This window comes from Sciurus carolinensis, chromosome 8 (assembly GCF_902686445.1).
Source record: "Sciurus carolinensis chromosome 8, mSciCar1.2, whole genome shotgun sequence".
Lineage (NCBI taxonomy): Eukaryota > Metazoa > Chordata > Mammalia > Rodentia > Sciuridae > Sciurus > Sciurus carolinensis.
Genome location: NC_062220.1, coordinates 134,564,937 through 134,585,612, shown reverse-complemented (window position 1 = coordinate 134,585,612; position 20,676 = coordinate 134,564,937). Strand labels below are relative to the sequence as shown.

Here is a 20,676-nt window from a genome sequence, read left to right as displayed (position 1 = left end):
AGGGACGTGGCCCTGGGGTAAGCTGAGGCGCATCCCACGTCACACGGGAGAAGTAGGTTTCCCCTCCATCCAGAGCAAGCTCTGGGCTCGCCAAGAGTTTGAAGCTATTAGCGAAGCGGGGTCCCAAGGAGGAATCCACCCGGGTTCTCCCAGACACCCCATGATACTTCAAGATGGGCATGAAACTGAAAGGCTGCCTCCCCCTCCCGCCTCTGCCTTGTGCTACTTGTTCTAAAGGTGATTTTTGGGTCCTCTGCCCCTCCTGGTACTGGGGCCTGGACCCAGGGGTGTCCTGCCACCGAGTTACATGCTCAGCCCCAGAAATTTTGAGATGGTCTAAGTTACCACAAACCTGCCTCCAACTTTCAATCCTGCCTCAGCCCTGAGGAGCTGGGATACAGGCATGCGCCGCCACGCCTGGCTTGGGTGCTTTTTCTTAATGGGGGGAAAAAAATGAAACAGAGCCAAAAGGTTTTTTTTTTTTTTTTTTTTCTTTTTTCCTTTTTTCAATGAAAGCCTCATTTTGAAATGTTTTTTTCTTCAAGCAATGAAGGTGGTAGAGGAGATTCCTCTTCTTTCTCAATAAGTTGTTACACTGCCTACACAAAGGATCAATTAAGAAAGCCAAAGAATAAGATGTTGCACTTCTTTCAAAATAATTTAAAATATATTAAATTTTCCTAAGGCAGATTTTGTAGGAATGAGGTGTTTTGATTAGCTAGGTACATGCCACTGGAGGAGAACAGTACTTTTAAGGAGCTGTTTTCATGTAGGGTAGTTGAGACTGACTAATGAACCCCATGAGGTCAAGCAGCAAAGACAGATGTTGTACATAAGCGTTTAAGCTGAAGTGATGAGGACACCGACTCTTTACTCCACGAGGACACTTCGCAACTGTTCCATGAAGTACTCTAGGTTTTAGATACCATGGAGAAAAACAGTTGTACCTTAACATCTGTTTAGAAAATACAAATAAATATAATGCTAATAAATGGCCAACAACTGACGATTCGGTAACCATTTGAACAGTCATGCATTTAGGAACACATCCTCATAACCTGACACACGAATTTGTCATCTCCTGCACATGCACACCATTTTAAAAGAAAAACAGCCAATAATAGTGTCTGTTATCAGTCAGGAGCACGGCCTCTGACCACCTGTCACTCGGGAACACCGTACGCCCAAGGCTGTGCGGGAACTCGGTCCTGCTGGTCAGAGGGAGCTGAGGGACGTACTCGCCAACATCAAAGCAGCTCTGAGCACAGCAGGAGGGGACGTCAAACCATGCCACCCTGCACTGGGAACAAGGATGGCAGCATGGGAACTCTGCCACCACTGAGGAGAGGCTCTGGATGTCCGCTCTTGTCTAAACATCAGTAACTGCACTCTGAATCAAAATGCCTAGAACGGGCTCGGCAGCTGCTGGTCACAGTGGACTGAAGAGCACGGTACGGCTGTCGTTGCAGGACTGGGCCTTCCTCCTCTTAAGACGTGCCACAGAGGAAGAGATCCACCATGAGTCCACTGGAGGCCAGCTGGCTACGTGTAGTCACAATCCCAAAGAACCTCTACTTCAATCCAAGACCAGATGTTTGGCCTATCATTCCAGCGGTTCCTTTGCCTGGAAGATTTATTCTGCTACAAAGAAAACGAGATGTGCAGCATTGCTTAGAAAGTCCTGTATGTGAGGAACTCTTTCATTTTCTTGGGGATTGGCAGTGCTAGGACTTGGTAAGTTGTCAGGAAGCTTCGAAGGGCTTTCCGGCATAAGTGCTTCAGTGACGACAGAACTCTAGGAGCAGTCCAGAACTGGACGTGGCCATCTCTTGTCCTGAAACAGAACAGACCAACGTATTCAGAGACCTTGCTGTCACTGCAACGATATTTAATAATGTTTCTAATTTGACCTAAAATAGCAAAAGAGACTAGGAGGTGAAATGCAAATCTGAGTAGGCGTGTCTAAAGGCTACGGTGCTGAGGACTAGCGTTGTCGACAGGTTTCTAACACCTTACGAGGTGGCTCGTGCCTGTGGCTCAGACCACTCAGGATGGCTTGAGCCCAGGAGTTTGAGGCCAGCCTCCGTAACACAATGAGACCTCATCAAATACTGAAAACCCTGAAGACACATTTGACACCACACCATCTCTGCCAACAAAGCCCCCTCTACAAGTTAGATCAAAGGTAGTAAGAGAAAGAGTGCCACCTACCAAGTCCTAGGTGCTACCTGTAAGGTGGTCTCAGAATGGCTTCCCATAAAAATTCTACCTCATCCTCATTTGTGTCTCCTTGTGAACTCGGCCAATTAGCAGCATGAATTGCATATCTTTATTTACATTTAGATTAAATGTAAATTTACTCTAATTTACATTTAGAGTAAATGATGTACTGTCAGAATAGAATATTTGAATTTTATATAATCTTAGATTTCATTTTTCATGGGCAAGAAAATTCTAGATATTTTCTTCCCTTAAAAACTAGATGATACACGCAGCATAAACTGCTGCTCATCTGCTCAGCTAACATACATACCCTGTGGCAATAACTCCACCATGTGGAAAGAACGTGCAGCAAAGCCCATTGGTCATGGGAGCAAATGCAACGGGCGCCTTCAGCTCCAGGGCCCAGATCCTCAGGAGCCTGGACGGGAGAGACGGTGCGTGCACATGTTAGCCACCCAGGCGGCACCAGGAGGGCGTGCTGACAGCACTGCGACACCTGCTCTAAGGCCTCCAGAGGGAGTTCTCTCCTTACCTGTCGTCGGCCACTGTGGCAAGGTACAGGCCTTCAGGAGAGAAGCACACGGATCTCAGTGAGCTCATGTGGACGTCGCTGTCATCCATGGCAGGCTCGAGCTGGGTGTGGCTGTGGAAGACAGAAGGGATGGCGGGTCAGGTGTGAAGGTCAGCCTCTCCCTACGTCCAGACCCCCAGGGGGGACACCAAGCTGCTGTGCTCTACGCCCCTTCTGGAAAAGCCTGGAATTCACAGACTGGAAAGAAGGCCCTTCGGAATGCCCCATGAGTCTTCCCGTCACTTCCGTGTGCTGATTTCCTTACACAAAGTAGGTCGGCCCTCACTTCAGTGCCACAGTACAAACTGAAGGTCTTTTATAGGTTGAGGTACATGATAATTATAGGACTACCTATTATTTGCTTCGTAAAACAGAGACAAAGGGAAAAAGCAGACCGGGTTTGCGAGAACATGCAAATTCATACTGGAAATGATGGTTTCCACTGGAGGATCTTCTGCACTTGTTACTACTGATATTAGTAAGTGGAAATTAAAAGTCACTTGGAGGTTTCATAACACTGAATCCCAATCAGTACAGTGTTTTCTAAACCAGGAGACCTGCAGACACTTGATCTAGTTCAGACAGCTTGACTGACAACCAAGCACTGAGCCAACCGTGCCTTTTGATCCAGGCTGCTCCCCATCCCAGACTCCAAGGGGACCTAATGCGAGGCAGCTTTCCTGTCAGTCACCGGACAAGGAAACCAGAGCAGGGAAATCAGTCCTTACTGGAGAGACCGCAGCCTCTCGCCAGTGTAGGGGTCCCACATAATCACGTTGGTATCATACGAAGCTGTGACAAGCAAGGCAGAGTCTGGGGAGAAGTCACAAGAGACAACACTGCTTTGATGGCCTTCTAGCTTCCGGATTAGTGTGTAGGACCGCATGCTCCATAGAAAGACCTGCGGAGATGAACAGGGACCTGGTGAGGGGCAACACAGCACGTATGAGCTGAAAAGCACCCGATTCCCTCCTCAGGCTCGCGGCCAGGCAAAGCCATCCGCTCTCCTCGCAGCTCTCCCAGAGCCTGTCACACAGGTGGAAATAAAGCCCGAATCTGAGTTCTGAGGCTCGTTTGGTTTTCTTTATCTCCAGCCCCTTTTTAACTTGCTTTCTTGAGATGGGCTCTCACTACGTTGCTGCAGCCGGCTTTGCGCTCGTAATTCTCCTGCCTCAGCCTCCCGGTAGCTGGGATTGCGGGCCTGCGCCCCCAGCTCGGAAGTGGGCCTAAGCAAGCAGACCTGGAGGCTGCCGAGCCCTGCTGGAAATCGGACAGCAGGTGCAAGAAAACCTGAGTAAACACAATCTGCGCGTGAGGTGAATTCCGATCACCCCATCAGGCAGAGGCGCCCTGAGGAGATGCTACCCCACGCCTTTCCTAGAGAACCATGGAGATCCACCTGCCTCCGACCTGCCTTATCACTTCCACCCCGAGAGTCAGTGGAAGTAGCATTTTGCTTTCTCTCCTTTAAGGAGACTCATTTCACAAAGGTTCCACACCTCAAGGGCTCAGTCATCTGGACAGCACCAAAGAGCAGACCCTTAACCTAATTTTCTATCAGTGCAGCAAAGGCTCGAGGCAGATGCAAAACCTAAATAGAAGCAAATCGCCAGAGTCTGGTCCTTGAGTTTCTAATACCTTTTCTTTTTTTAGTAACAGGATCAAAGGACAAAGTTCAACAATATGTGACTAACTACATCACGATTTGAATTCAAACTCCTAAATTCAAACTAGATGTTTCAAAGGCAATTTGGATCCAGATGTGGGCTGTGACTTTTAAAACCTTAGAATCCAAAGGGAAAAGAAATTCAACACGCACCCTTTCTCCACTTTGTAGAGGGAAACAACCCCCCAATACTGGAGCGACCTACTTCGGAACCCTCCCCTTCCTGGTCCACCTCAGAGTGGCGAACTGGAGCCGTACAGGAGGTGGCAGCCCAGCGGCAGGCTTTCCCGCTGAGGCGTGGCGGTGGCGACAGCTGCTGCTTCAGACCTCCACTTCCCAGCGAACTGAACAGCAGAGGAAATGGCACCAGTGTGTGAGGCTTACCGACTTCTCTCCGGCTGCAGAGCACAGCATACTGCAGTCGGGGGAGATGGAGCAGCAGTAAACCCACTGCAGGTGGCCCGACAGCACCTGAATCTGTTTACCTGGCAAAGGAGAGAAACAAACAGTAAGCCCGCCCTCAAACAACAAAGGAGGCAGGCAGAAGGACCAGCAGTAACGCCCAGCACCCAACAAATCCATCCAGTTCTCTCACGACCGGGCCCAAAGGCTTCGCTGAGGAGGAACTCTGTCCAATTTGTCATTTAATCATATAAACAGAGAAAAAAAGAAAAAATAAACAGTTGTAATCCATTAACAGGATATTCTAATGGCCAAGGGAAATTGTTCATGGCTCCACATAAATCTACAGGGAAAAGGGTGGAAACAGACCTAATGCCCCTTCATAGCAGAAAACACGCTTTTCAGGTACCCAACCTCCTCAAGGACTCTGAAGCATCCTTCCCGACTGAGAGTGCTTATCTTCAACTCTCTGTTTAATCTCGGCAATGGCTTCCCTATGCCCCACGGCTGCCCTGCTGGAGAATGGATGGCGGTGTGGAGTAATTACAGGCATAAGCTCTGGAGTCAGACAACTCGGGTTTCAATGCCGGCTCGGCTGCTTACTCAGTGCAGAAGTCCAGTGACTCACGCAATCTCTCCAGGTCTTGGCTTTTTGAAAAAAACCTAATGCCCAGGCATAGGGGAGCGGGTGAATTAATGGGGATACGTCTAGTTTGTTAATGTGGACGGACTCAGAGACACAGACTTTTCTATGGGGTAATGTTTAATGAAAAAAAGCAAGATGCAGAAAAAATGTGAAGCACAGGATCCATTTTTGTGAAACAGTGACCCCCGACTCCCATGGATGTAAGCCATCTGTGTAGGATTATGTAAGAATAGAAAAAATTATAGACAGATACACAGTAGGTTCTCAACGTGGGCTACCAGGTGGCAGAGAAGAGGAGGGGACACAAAAGAGGGAGGTGGAGAGGATGGGAAGGAAAGAGCCAAGCAAGGGGAAAAAAACAAGAATTTTTATAAACATGTATGTGGTCATACACAGGAATCCATGAAGTTTTTATGCACATGCAGATATGTAAAAGTTAATATTTTTAAAGTTGGTTATGGCTTCTTCAGCTGCCACATCCAGGTGTTGTGAGGATTGAAGGCATTAAGGGAAATCAGGCCAGCAGGGCAGAGCCTGGTACCTGGGGCACAACTTTAATCCCTGTCTTTCCTTGCAAAGTCCTAACAGTGGCCCAGGCTGTTCTCAGTCAGTCTCACCCAGCCCTTCCTTCCCAGCCAGCGAGTGACCTCCAAAGCCACTCTAGAGTCCCTCCTGAGGTGGCAAGCTGCTAGGGGTAAGGAAACCTGCACTATGTTGTATGTTTCCAGAAGGGACAATACCACTCCAAGGGGGTTCTTGGGGGCCAGGAACCTGGTTTTTTACATACCAAGCACAGACATGCTTTTAATATATAGATGTACAGTCAGTCCTCTGTACCCAAATTTACAGATTTAACTCTCATGGATGGAAAAAAATTTTTTAATTTTGTCTATACTGATTATGTACAGATTATTTTTCCTGTCATTAGAGTAAAACCACTATTTCCCTTAATTTACATTTTATTAGGTATTCTAAGTCATCTTAGAGATGGTTTAAAGCACAGTGTGTTGGTCATATACAAATACTATGCCATTTCACATAAGAGACTTGAGCATTCACAGTTTCTGGCATCCACAGGGTCCTGGAGCTCGTTTCTCTGACAGCAGAGGCATGACTGCCCAGTACTTCTTTGATTCAGTACATCTCTGGGGCAGGAAGGGTGATTAGGAAGAGTATGACTAACAAGGCTCTTTGGAAGGCAGTAACAGAAAAAATGTGTTGAAAAACACCATTCTAGATAAAAACAGTACTAGTGAGGTTGATAAAGGGGCAAATACAGCATCTCTGGAGCCTTCGAGTGAGTTTAAGCACCTCCCTACCGTGTTTATTCAGGTCCCAGATTCGAAGAGTCTTGTCCCGTGATGCAGAGACCAAAATCAAACTGCCACTAGGTGTGAAGCTCAGATCTCTCACAACATCTTGGTGGCCAGAAAGATTCAAAAGCAGGAGCCCTGGGAGGGGAGCAGAGGCATTCGGTCAGTGGGTGAGGTGGCACCCAGACTGCTCATCACGCTACACCCCTCGGCCAACTGGAAACTGACGGGAACATGCATGAACATGCCTGTCGGGACCTAGTGCCACCAGAAACGACCTACCTGTCTGCACCTCCCAAATCTTGATCTGTCCATCATTGAGCCCTGTGGCAAGGATCAGGCAAGAGATGTCTGGCACTTGGGGATGGTGGCGTGCCCAGAGCTTCCTGCTGGGTGGAGAAGGCCACGGGCTGAAGGCCAAACCCCAAACAATCTGACCACAGTCCAGTGTCTTCTCCTTTGGACTCCCGCGTCCTTTCGTATCATTTTTGCTGCTTCGACTTTTGGCTTCAAACCCTTTAGGGATGCTGGGAAAGCAAAGAGTGGAGTCTAAAATTGTTACCACGTCAACCAACTTATCATCCTGGGACAATAACACTCTGAAGTCCTAAAAAGAAGTCTGGCTCTCAGTGGATTCTGGTGTGGCTTCGGTTCACCTGGAAATCACGGAGGAGAAGCTGCACCGGCCTTGCTCAAGCCACTGGCAACAGCCCTGCGGTGGGTGCCCTGCCTTATGGGACAACAGACCACAGAGGCTCCCGGGGGCCACACTCTTGCTCAGAAAGTTCTCCTGGGTTTTGGTGCGTGGACAGAAACATGTACTCGGTCTTTCCCAGGGGAAAGCATACTTATACTATAGTCTGGAACCAGGACAGACAGAACGAGAGCCCCAACACCAGCTGCGGCTCTCCTGCCTCAGGAGTCCCCTTCTGTCACTCAGACGTCCTCAAGGACCTGGGAAATGAACCTCTCTCTGGCCAACAGTTTGCTTAGTAGATGTTGATTTCCACCTTCACTAAGTTCCAGTCAATAGTATGGTTCTTCCATGCACTTCCCTGGCAGAACGCGCAGGGCAAGAAGCAAACCAGAGTAGTCAACAGACAGAACCCCAGAACCGTTCGAGGACACTACCCTGAAGATCACTTGGCCCAGCACCTCCTCTTACATTCCTCTCCCTTTATATCCTCACTCTGTTCCGGGTAAGTGAGACTCAGTCCCTGAGTCACTGGGCCCTGCCCACCTGTGTCCGGCAGATAAAGTCTCAAAGGTACAGGTAAGCAGACAGCTCTGGGGTTTGGCCTGAAAACACACCTTTAGTAAATCCTGCTTTTCTGGGTGGCCTGACCACACTCTTGGACAGTCAACTGGGGGAAATGGAGAGGAGAACGCCAGACCCCAGAGCGATCCGACGAGAAACCCTACACTCACAGTACATGCGTCCCAGGCCTCTGCATTCCATGCTTTCCCAGAAGTTCTGAGCACATCACAAGTCTGTGTGATGAAATCAAAAATTTTACCAAGCTCACCTGGAAAATTAGAAGGGAGGAAATGAGGCAAGAGCAGGCTAAATCAGAGGCTGGCAGTCTGTTTTTGTTTTAATTCTTTCAACAATTCCTTTAGTTCTCATTTTAAAAAACCATGGTCTAGTTAACAAATAAAAATTGACATATATACAAAGTACAACATGTGTTGACACATGTATGTGATGTATAATGGTCAAATCAAGCTCATTAACATAGCCTTTGCTTCACAAACATTTTTTTCTCCTGAGAACATCTAAGATCTACTCTTCTAGCAATCTTCAAATAAGAATTATTAAACACAACAGATCTCCAGAACACATCCCACTCAATCAAAACCTCGCAGCCTTGGACCACAATCCCACGCCCCTCCCAGCCTCTGGAGCCACCCCTGCGCTCTCCTTCTGGAATCCAACACTGTTTAGATTCCACACATAAAAGCGCTTGGCATTTGTCCTTCTGTGCCTAGCTGACTTCATCTGGCATAATGTCACCTACATTGATCCATGTTGGGGAAGGTGCCTGGATTTAGTTTTTGTAAGTTCTGGAACCTGCCATCGTTTTTTGTGCACATACTGCTACCCTGGCAGAACTGAACAGTCCTGGCAGAGGCTGTGGCCCACGAAGCCTGAACTATTTACTATCTGGGCCTCTATGGAAAATTTTGGCTGGCCTCTGGTCTAAATGGCCAAAGGAGGTTGAAAATGTGTTTTTCTGGCTAAATTATCTGAATGCAATCAAAGCCCTTTCAGTTGGTCTCGTCCACTCCATCTGTGGGCCTCCCTACCTGTCCAGGCTTGTTCAGGCCTGTCCACACCTACTTGGCCATGGTGCAGGTGAGTGAGTCTCCACCTTGGGAAGGACTTTAAAAGCAGGCCAAGGGAAGAACATCACAGAACCTCCAAAGGTATGTTTTATCTTTTATAAAATTCTGATTTCTGTATTTGAATTAAGAGATACACCTGTAGCTACTTTATTCAAAAGGAATTAAAATAATTTCCACATTATTTCATTTTAATATCATAAGTTGAGAGCTTCTAGAAAGAGGAAGTCATGCACCACTTAACAAAAGGCTGTGTGCTGAGAACTGTGCTTGTGCCAGTGTCACAGTGTGCTTACACAAAGACAGTGACGGTGTCACTAGGCAGCACAACCTTGGGGACCACTGCCACACGTCTTTCACTGCCGAAACACAGTCAGGCAGTGCAAGACTGCTGAAATTCCTGCTGGAAGGTGAGTCATTAACTCTCCCAGGCTCACAAAACCAAGGGCAGAACTGGAGTCAGAACTCAAGGCTTGGGTGTCCTGGGCTAGTCCTCAACAAGTAGCCCGGAGTGGCTCAGGCACGGGGAGCGTGGGCGGTGGAGAGCGTGGGCGGTGGGAGGCGGGGGCGGCAGCGTGGGCAGGGGCTGTGGAGGAAGGGAGAGCCGTCAGCAGAACTTGGCTTCACCTGAAATGAGAGCCTCGAGGCTTCCGCTCTGCAAGCAGTGCAGACATTGGTCGACTCGGATTATCTGGCTCAAGACCTAAAGCAATTCCTGATTTTTTAATGCATTACAATCAAGCATATAAGTGCCCCAGGTCCCCCCTCCTGGACTGAATCCAGGGGTGCTCTACCAGTGAGCTACACTGAGCTACATCCCAGCCCCTTTATTTTTTAAGACAGGATCTTGCTGAGTTGCCTAGGCTGGCCGTGAACTTTTGATCTTTTTGCCCCAGCCTCCTGAGCAGCTGTGATTACAGGGGTGAGCCAGCACGCCCTGCCCAGATTCCCGCTTTTATTTTTCATATCAGGGATTGAACCTAGGGTGCTTAGCCACTGAGCTATATCCCCGGCCCTGTTCTTGTTTTTGGAGTTGCTGAAGCTGGCTTTGAACTTGCGAGGCCTCCTTCCTTGGCCTCCCGAGTCACTGGTACAACAGGCAGCGCCACTGTACGTGGTTCCCACTTTTAAAGGTTTTTTAAAACAATTACTTCCAATTATAAAAATAGAGAAGCATGGGAAGATCTGGAAATGGAACAAATAATAATTACCCATAATTCTAAAGACATTCTATCCCTAATAAACATTTCACTACAGATTTTAATTTATGTGTACACTCATGTTTTAAAAAAATAAATTTGGGATATTATTGCACATACAGTTTTATAGCCTGCTTTCTTCAACAAGCCTTATGCCATGAATTTCCCTAGGTTATTATTCTTCAAAGTATTTGATTTTCCCCCCAAAACCAGTTAAGTTCTCATTTAATACATTAATATTTTTCTTACTACATTAAACAATAGATACACAAAAGGGTTATATTCAAATGCCTTTTTCCATTTCCCTTAGTTAATACTGAAAGGATACATTTACCTAATGTATATATTTGAATATATCTAATTTTTGGGTAAACAACAGATTTTCCATTTTATTCTTTTTTCAAAAACAATCTTTCAGACAATAAACTGATATTAAACTTAAGTCTACATACAAAGGAGAGTCCCCTGCATTTGGAGTGGGAGATCAATAAACAACGAATGTCCTCGGCATTACCGGTAAACAGACCACAGAAGAACTGAAGATCATGATTACAGATATGATAATCTTTAATGGCTATAAAAACATATGGAAGGCTGGGGCTCAGTGGTAGAGCGCTTGCTTCCTAGCATGGGTGAGGCACTGGGTTCGATCCTCAGCACCACATAAAAATAAAATAAAGGCACTGTGTTCACCTACAACTTAAAAAATAAAAATAAAAAACCCCTGGAAACATCATAATTTCTTTAACCATCCTCTAGTACTAAATCTTTAGCTAGCTCTGATATTTTTACTACTATATAATTAATTTCATGATGAAAACCAGCACATGTAAATAGGTGACCCCGCTTTCTGAGATTCCTAACAGCCAGAAGAATGTGTGTGCGCATGTGCGTGTACCAGGACCTGACCCCCTATCACTGAGCCACATCCCCAGGCTGCCAGGAGACCATTTTTAAGGTCTTGCCAAATCGCCTTCCTTCCAGGAACTGCACAAATTTACCCCTCTGAAGGTATAGGGGTAAAACCAGTCATTTTCTCCTATATTCCCAACACAGAAGACTTCTGTGACCAAACATGGGGGCTTTTCCCCACATGTAAGCAAGCAAGCAAGCAATTCTGTAGCAGGTACCTGCTGGGTGGCACTTCTGACACTAACTACAAGGAGAGAGCCTTGGATCCCACAGGTTGAGGACTCGGTCCCCAAGGACTCCCCTTGCTGTTACAGATCCCTACTGCAAGTCCTCGGTTGTTTTCCCTGTGTTTCTAACCCACTGGCTGTAAATGAAGGTTCCTTCTTACTACCCCATTCTCAGATTCAATTAATCTGGTAAAGCAGCTGACAGACCTCAGGAAAACATCTTACTTATATTTTTACCAGTTTATTATGAAGAATGCCAGTAACAGTGGAAGAGATGCACAAGGCAATGCATGTAGGAAGGGGCACGGAGACACCACGCTCTCCCCAGGGCCACCAACCTGCAAGGAACCTTCAAGTGCTCCTTTATCTAGCTCTGAACCTAGTCCTTTTTAGGGGCTGATAGAAGCTTCGTTGCAAAAGCGTGACTGATTACATCATCAGTCACTGGCAATCAACAACCTTTAGCCCCTCTCCCTTTCCTGGGATTGGGATGCAATTCAAAATCCCTTAGTCCTGCTGTGCTCTTTCTGGTGACTAGTCCCCATCCCACAGTTACCTAGGGATAGCCAGACAACAATCAACAGTACACAAAAAGACACTTATCACTGTGGAGACCCCAAGGATCTGCAGAGTTGTGTGCCAGGAAATGGAGACAGGTAAGGTTAACAACGTATTAATAATCGCAGTGTCACACTCTTCAACCCCAGCAGTGTGCAGACTCTTTTGGCAAACTCTTGTCAGCATGATACACTACCAGAGAATCAAGTTCCAGACGGAACTATCAAAAAACTTAAATCTAACCTGCAATTATAAGAAATGACTAAAGCAAGCCTGGGGTGGTGGTACACACCTGTAATCCCAGCAGCTGGGGAGGCTGAGACAGGAGGATAGGGAATGCAAAGACAGCCTCCGCAACTCACAAGACAGTGTGACTAAATAAATACACAAAAGGGCTGGAGATGAGGCTCAGTGGTTAAGCACCCCTAGGTTCAACCTCTAGTACCAAAAAAATAAAAAAATAAAAAAATAAAAATAAAAAATAATGCCTAAAGCAAAAGGAGACCTGGAGAACTGGCTGAATTGAATGTATTTCCAAATTCTTGGCCTCTAGCTTAGTGTCATGCAAAGAAAAAAAGCTGGCAGAATAAATAAATGCAGACATTGAGTTGCCCTACGCAAACAAGAAGATCTGAATGCTGGGCCGTACATAACATTCCCTGGGATCTGTTTTTTCCAAACAAAGAAAAACTTTAGCATCAGAAACGTAACTAAGTTAACAAAGAAAAGAAAAAGATCCAATTTTAAAATAGGCTAAATATCTAAAACAGATATTTCTCCAATGAAGGTATACAAAGAGCTAAAAAAGCACGTGAGAAGGTGCTCCACACCAGTACTCCACGGAAATGCAAATCAAAACCAGCCATCCATTTCACACCCAGCAGGATGCTATGCTGGAATCAAGAAGACAACAAGTGCTGGTGAGGATGCAGAGGATCTGGAATCTGAACACACAGTTGGCAGGCATGTAAAACGGTGCCACCACTTTGGAAAACAGTCTGACACTTCTCAGTTAACACTGAAAACACATGCCCACACAGAAACTGATACATAAATGTTCGCACACACTATTCACAGCAGCCAAAAAGAAAATCTAAACGTCCATCGATGAAAAACATATAAACAAAATGGTACCTCTGTACCATACAGTAATTATTTGGCAAAAAATGGACATGAAGTACTAACACAAACTGCATTATAACGATGAAACGTCATGCTGCGAGAAGCTGGTCAAGAAAGCCGCGTAGTCTAAGGTTCTACAGCAAGAAACGCTCACAAGGGGCAAATTCAGAAAGACAGTGATTACCAGGGGCTGGGGAGCAGTGGGGCTGGAGGTGGATACAGGGGATACAGGGTCTTCCTAAGGTAAGAAAATGTTCTAAAATTGAACACGGTTATGGATACGCAACTCTGAGTACACTAAAAGCCGCCAACCACACTGTACATTTTAAATGGGAGAACTGGGCTGGGGAGATAGCTCAGTTGGTAGAGTGCTTGCCTTGCAAGCACGAGGCCGTGGGTTCGATCCCCAGTACCGTTAAAAAAAAAAAAAAAAGATCAATTTAAAAAAAAAATGGGAGAATTGCATGGGGAATAAATTACATCTCAATAAGTTGTTAAGCAAAGCCCAACAGAACTAAATTTCCCACCCACAGGATGTGGGCTTCTGCAAACTCCAATGATCAAATCCTGAACTGTTCAGCCCTTTTCCCTAGGCTGATTTTGGACAGGGAGGCCCCCCAAAAAAGGGTAGTCACTTGGGAAAGTTCCCTCGTTCCTTTGTGTACAGAGTACTTACAACTGCTCCTCCAGCGGCCAAGGGATCAGCTTGACGATGCAGTGTCCTTGAGACCAGGCAAACCAGGAGCCATCTGGGGAGAAGGCCACGCTCCAGGTCTCACAGCTGGACTTCCAATCGAACTGGTGGGGGCGCCCAGGCTTGAGTTCAGCCAGCAGCAGCGGTTCCTCTGGGGCAGGAGAGAGCATGCTTCAACAACGCTCACCCCCTGGAGGGCTTCAAGCAAGCTGCATCCTCCCCAAGAACGCGGGGAACACTGGGTTCCCAGAGGGAGTTGTCATTTAAATGACCTAGGGTAATAAGTGACCACAGGCCACATTCCACCAGGGTTACTCAGTCCCATCCCTCCCAGCTGCCAGCTAACCGTGACTCAAAGCTCACCCTCCAGGAGGGTGGCCACACTGAATGCAGGCCTCATTCTCCTATGAATGCCTGAGCAGGAAGAAGGTGGGGAGGCATCCTGGCCAGGACTATGTTGGATGATGCAAAAATAGTTAGATACCTCACACACTAGAGGGCTCCAAACAGCAAGGCCCACCAATGTGTTTAAGGTCGCCTCAGACAACCTGCCACTGGGAAATGGGTACAGGGAATTGCAATTAGGTGGCTCTCCCATCATCAAGGCTAAGCGCCTTCGGCACTGCCCTTCCTCTTCCTGCCCAGACCTACTGATTAGGCCTCCCCCATCGCCTCTGTCCCAGATCTTTCACGTCTCCTAATTTTCCCACCCCTAGAGCCAAAACACCCACCACACCACTCCCCGCCACACCCCAAATCCATCCGACTTCCCGCCTACATGATTGAAGCGGCTGAGCCAGTCCTTCTGCCAGTCCACCCAGGCCTCCCCTCCTCTCCCCTGCACCTCCCCGCCCTGCAGGCCACAAAAGCCTCCTAAACATTCCAAGTTCACACCTGGTCCCTCCTCTGCTTACAAGAATCCCACCTAGATTCACCACTGAGACCGTCCCAAACGGACTCTGCAACCAGCGTCCAAGCACTCTTCCAATGCCACCAAGGTGACTGCCTCCGCCTTCCTCCCAGGGCCTCTCTGAGGGCGGCACTGCATGGGTGCTTCCTCACGGACCGATCGCAATTCCTAGTTCAAGCCTCTAATTCTGGAAGAGGACTCTCCATGGCCGATGGGGCCTGTAGGTTGAAGGCCTGCAGAATGGATCCCGTCCTGGAGGAGGTCCCTCCACACGCGTGCTCCACTTCAGGAGCAGACTTTGAACTTTATGGATGTTGCCAGATATGACACTAACTTAACAACCATGTTTTAAGGCCCATCTTGACACGTCTTCCTGTATTTCTTACCTCTATGAAATCAGGATATATTTTATAATCAATGGCTTTTCTTAAACAGGCAGTACTTTTGTTTTTCCTTCGTGGCTCTGGGGATTGAACCAGGGCCTCACAAATGCTACGCAAACACTCCACTGAGCTGTCTCCGCCCCCACTTTCAAAAAAAATTTTATTTTTGAGTCTCACTAAGTTTCCCAGGCTGGCCTAGAGCCTGTGATCCTCCTGCCTCAGCCTCCCCAGTAGGTGGAATTACAGGCCTGCTCACTCATGCCCAGTGCAATAAGCAATATCCTTTCTCAGTGGCACTTAATGGTGAAATAATCCAAGGTGTCTTGAAATCAAGGCAACAGATGGTAAAGAAAAATAAATATACACACACATTTTTTCCAGTATATGTACCACAGGAAAATATGCTTGTTTTATAAAATCACTTGTGGCTAAAAATTTTTTTAAAAAATAATTACTTATGTTTAAGCAGTGCTAAGGACAGAGCCCAGCACCTCACACATGCTAGGCAAACACTCTGCCACTGAGCTATAGTCCCAGTCCTAAAAATTCTTTTTTTTTTTTTTTTTTTTGGTACCAGGGATTGAACTCAGGAGCACTTAACCACTGTATCACATCCCCAGCCCTTTTTCGTATTTTATTTGGAGACAGGGTCTTACCGAGTTGCTTAGGGCCTAAGTTGCTGAGGCTGGCTTTGAACTCTCTATCCTCCTGCCTCAGCCTCCAGAGCTACCAGGATTACAGGTGTGCATCATCAAGTGTGGCTTAAATGTAATTTAATAGATATTGGGCCTCTGTAAAGAGAACATCCATTCCTGGAAGTCCTATATGGAAATGTAGGCTTTCACAGATTTGGTCTAAACTGGTGTTTGTGTAGACTGAGGTCATTCTTCCTAGAAATCTGGATGTGCCATCCTTTTACCTACAGAATCCCATCTGTACACATGCACTTTTGTGGATGTGATGTTCGCAGGGTAAGAAGTCCCCCTGTATTCTAAATCCAATACAGGTCTCTTGATGGTATTCGGGAATTTGCCACCATTTTCTCCAGTGTTATCAGTTTTAGATATTTTCCTATGGTGACATAAACCCTAGTCTACTAATGTTTTCTTCACGTACCCCAGGGGTTCTCAACAGGGTGTGATTTTGTCCCATGAGGGCCTGTCAGTGTCTGGAGACATTTTTATTGTCCCCACTAAGGGTGTCATCTCTACTGTGTATGTGATGCCGCTCAACATCCTACAGTGCATGGGACAGACACCCCCACAAAACATTACCTGGCCCAAAATGTCAATAGTGCTGAGGTCGAGAAATACGGATGCAATCATATTAAATGACACTGATCCGGAAGAACAGTGCAGCTGAGCTGGAAGAAAACTCCTTCAGTTCATTCTGATGACACTCATACTCCCCACGTGCACAGTATCCCCCGTGACCATGCTCTGCACAGGGTCAAACCGCTTACCCCGATTTCCTTTAGCTCCCTAATCAAATCCATTAGCAAGTTCAATCAAGTCTGTTTCCAGAAGCTCTGCCACATCTACTTTCTGTCCATCTCTGTGGCTACTGCTCTGACCTCACCTGCCCACCAGGCAGCCTTCCACCTGCGCTTGGTTCCACTCCAGCCCCCACCATCCATCCTCACTTCCCACTTCTTACAAGAAAATTCTAACTCCCACCTGCCCTCAAGTCCTGCGCTACCTGGCCTTCTACCTCTCCACTGTGCTCAGTTAGTTCCTACCTCAGGGCCTTTGTACAGCTGTTTGCTTTGAGAATGCCCGTGTCTGATCCTTACCCCAATGACAACTCCTTCCTGAGGTCTCGGACCCTAGTCAATCTCCTTCACAGATCACCTTATTTTCTTTGCAACACTCATCACCACCTGACTGACAAGTCGCCCCCACTACTGTCATGTTCACTACACTGCAGGAAACTTGTTTATCCCCAGTACTAGCAGAGTTCCTGGCAAACAGCAGGCAGCCTATAAATATTTGGTGAATAAATATACATGGTATAGCTCTTTAAATACTCTTTAAATATAAACAAAATGAAGTTCCTTAAACTACTATGATGCTTAAGACGAACATTTCACTTGAAATCCTTCTTTAACATCAGACTACTGAAAATGTACTCTATTTCTGTGATTTAGGGATTTAATCTCTTGCTATTTTGGTTCAGGAATTCAGGCGCTAAAAGAAGAACCCAGTGACTCCTGTTAAAGAGTCTGAGCCCAAACTAAACTTGGCTACTGGAAAAGAAAACCATAATTAGTGCAGAACTTGAAAACAAAACAGCACAGAGCTGAGAGGACCAGCTTCATCTGGGATTGTACCTGCAGTGGCCCTTCTTGGTTTGAAACAGGGTTTTGTTTTAACTGGAAAATACTGTGTTTATAGTATACCACCCGGTGTTTTCACCTACATATGCATTACAGTCGCATACTTGTTTTGTGGGAAGGACTTACAAATCTCCCAGCAATTTTCAAGCACACAACATAGAGTCCTTCATTAACTACAGTCACCATAATGCACCATAGGATCACCCTGAACTTATCCCTCCTAAGTTTTGTAACCTTTAACCAACATTTCCCCAACCCCCACAACACACCTTTAAGGGTTTTCCAATTAAACAATGGATGTGTTTGGACAACCAGGTCAAATGGAAAGACGTTTATTACAGCATCTCTTCTATGCAAGGGAGTTAGCCTTAACAGATGGCAGGAAGCTCAGAGAATTTTCCTGCCTCAGGATTTTTGTGTTAGCTATCTCATGGGCCTGGGAAGGTTTGCCTGGCCGTTCCATCATATCATTCGGAGCTCCCCATATCTTAAGTGATCCCGTCACCTTTCTTTACCCAACTTAACTTTCTTTTTTCCTTTTTGTAGTTGTAGATGGACAAAATGCCTTTATTTTCACGTAGTGCTGAGGATCGACCCCAGTGCCTCTCACTTAAGGCCAGGGCTGTACCACTGAGCTGTAGCCCCAGGCCCCATTTAATAAACTTCTTGTTAATTATCACTCAGATACTTTGACTGCTTTTATGTATTTATTGTCTATCTTTTCCCCAACCCACCTGAACTCGCCTATCTCTTCACTGCTACTGGGCTGCTCTGCTCAACACAGTAAGCACATATGGTTACTGATCACTTAAAATGTGTGGCAAGTCTGGAGACAAGCTGTTAAGTATAAAATACATATTTTGAAGACACAGTACAAAAAGACACTGAAATAATCCAATGATTTTTATTTGATTACATAAGTGAATTAGATTGCAATATTATTTTAGATGTATTGAATTAGAAGATATAAATTTTAGATTAATTTCACATTTTCTTTAAAAATGTGGCCATTACTAGAACTTTTTAAATTACCTATACGTATGCGGCTCTTATTTTTTATCGTACTGGGAATTCAAATTTAGGTGAGTGCTCTACCATTGGGAAACATCACCTGCCCTTTATATTTTTTGAGAGGTTTTCCTTAAGTTGTCCAGGCTGGCCTTGAACTTGTGATCCTCCTGCTACAGCCTCCTGAGTAGCTGGGATTACATGGTGCATCACACCCTGCTTTGTATTTTATTTCTATTAGTCAGTGACAGCCTAGAGAGTGCCTTGCACATAGTAGACTCTCAGTAAATGTTTGTTGAATGAATAAATGAATTCAAACCACTGCGCTGAAGATTTCTACTATTGTCCATTGTAATCCCTTCACAATAGGCTTTATTCATTTGAAAACAACACAAAACTCTCTGGCATTTTTTTTCTCTTTTCTTTTTTTTTAAACAGTAGCTTGGCAGCTCTCAATGACTCTACCCACACTGGCAAACATAGTTGTCAATAATTAAGAAAAATCCAGAACTGGAAATAGATTCCTGTTAAAAAGGCAGGTTAGTTTCAGATTGCTTTTCAGATTTAACTATAAGGAGTCAATGGAAATGACAGCGGAAGCTATAAAAAAAGATTTTCTAAGACCCGGAAAACAGTATGGGCTATTTGAAAAGAATTCTATGGGTAACACAGTCACTGAAAAGCAAGCCCTTATCTAGATGGGAACGGGAAAGAGCCGCTTCTACACCTTTTTGACTGCCTGGCTCCAGCAAACAAAGCAATGTCACTTCCTAAATTAAAAACTAACACCACCCCAGGGACAATCCGGATGGCAACTAACCCACCCACAATAACAAGCCACCAGCAATCAGATCGAAGCTTGAACTTCACTGCAAGACCTTCTGGAACACATTCTGAGCCTTAGGCCTAAACCCCTTCTGAGAAGTTCCCGTAAGGAAGCTGCTTTTAAATCGCCCGTGAAGGGCTCTCGGAATAAATTTCAAATCCATCCTAAATTGCTACAGACGCAGGGAGCGGGGGCAAGGCGGTCAGCAGAGCGAAGCCTGCGGGGTGCGCCTGGAGGTCCGGCCTTTGTACGACCACCACGCCTTCTCCAGAGGCGGGGTGTCCGCGGGAGCTGATGGAAGGAAGTACCGCAATATTCTGACTTCCACTTTTTTCCTGGCGGTGAGGGGTGCTGGCGGACGGGGCAAGAACGGGACCTCACCCGCCCGGAGAACTCAGGCTGCCCGACCCCAAGTGTCACCGGGGATGCACCCCTGCCCCACCCCACCGGCGCGCGTCCGGGAAGGTCGTTCCAGCAGGGACCCCAGGCCCCACTCGTGGCAGGGGGTCACCCACCGAGGCGGGCACGACCATCACCCGTCTCGAGACAAAACCGAGACGCGGGTGGGGCGGGACGCGGCTGGTCCGCGAGCGCGGCCGCCCGCCGGGAGGGCGCCGGGCTGACTCCCAGCGGGCTGCCAGCGCGTCCCGCGGCTCCCGGCGCCCGCCCCCGGGGGTCCTCTTCTCGGGCTCGGCTCCCGGGCTCCGGGCCGCAGCAGCCCGTCCTCCCGGGTCCCGGCGGCGGCGGGGTGGCGGCCGCTGACAGCGAAAGCGAAACAAAGCTGGGCGCCGGCGCGCACCCCGCCGCCGCCGGCCCCGCGCGCACCGCCCCGGCCCCGCGCCCCCGCGCGCCCGCCCGCCGCCGAGCCGCCGCGGGGTCCCCGCCCCTCCCGGGGGAACGGGCCTCGGCTCCGCGCGGCGGGAGCGGGCGCGCCCGGCCCGACTCACCTCCGGCCTCCATGGAGGACGCGCGCACCTCGCGCGGCAGGCGGCGGGCGCCTCAGCCCCCCGGGCCGCCGGCCCTCATGCCGCCCCCGCACCGCCCACCCCCGCGCCGGCCCCGGCCCCGGCCCCCTCCCGGGCCCCGCCGCTGCCGCGCCCGCCGCCACCCGGAGAGGCCATCAGCTGCTTCCCGTCACATGGCGGCGGGCGCGGGCGGGGACGCGCGGGGGCGGGGCGGGCAGGATAACAGCGGGGGGTGGGGACGCGGCGGAAGGATAGGGGGCGTGGCCGGGGGCGGGGCGGGGAGACGCGGCGGAAGGAGACGGGGCGGGGCCGAGGGCAGAAACGAGGGGCGGACCCAGGGGACGCGGCGGAGGGAGACGAGGCGGGGCCGAGC

At 47.9% G+C, this 20,676-nt stretch overlaps 1 protein-coding gene across 2 annotated transcripts; it reads right to left on the bottom strand.

Annotated features, from left to right (window-relative positions):
- Nucleotides 1–1,498: 1,498 nt before the first annotated feature.
- Nucleotides 1,499–20,434, bottom strand: Wsb2 (WD repeat and SOCS box containing 2). Of its 2 annotated transcripts, XM_047560977.1 has the most exons (9): nt 20,286–20,434; nt 13,859–14,027; nt 7,104–7,348; nt 6,828–6,959; nt 4,845–4,945; nt 3,523–3,695; nt 2,756–2,866; nt 2,534–2,641; nt 1,499–1,834 (listed from the first exon to the last, which is right to left on the bottom strand). In XM_047560977.1, exons 1-9 carry the CDS (start codon nt 20,296–20,298, stop codon nt 1,672–1,674), a joined length of 1,215 nt encoding a protein of 404 aa, XP_047416933.1. In that variant the 5' UTR covers nt 20,299–20,434; the 3' UTR covers nt 1,499–1,671. The 2 variants fall into 2 exon arrangements, with proteins under 2 accessions (XP_047416933.1, XP_047416932.1); XM_047560976.1 differs by lacking the exon at nt 20,286–20,434 and having other exon boundaries at nt 13,859–14,061.
- Between the last annotated feature and the right edge of the window lie 242 nt (nt 20,435–20,676).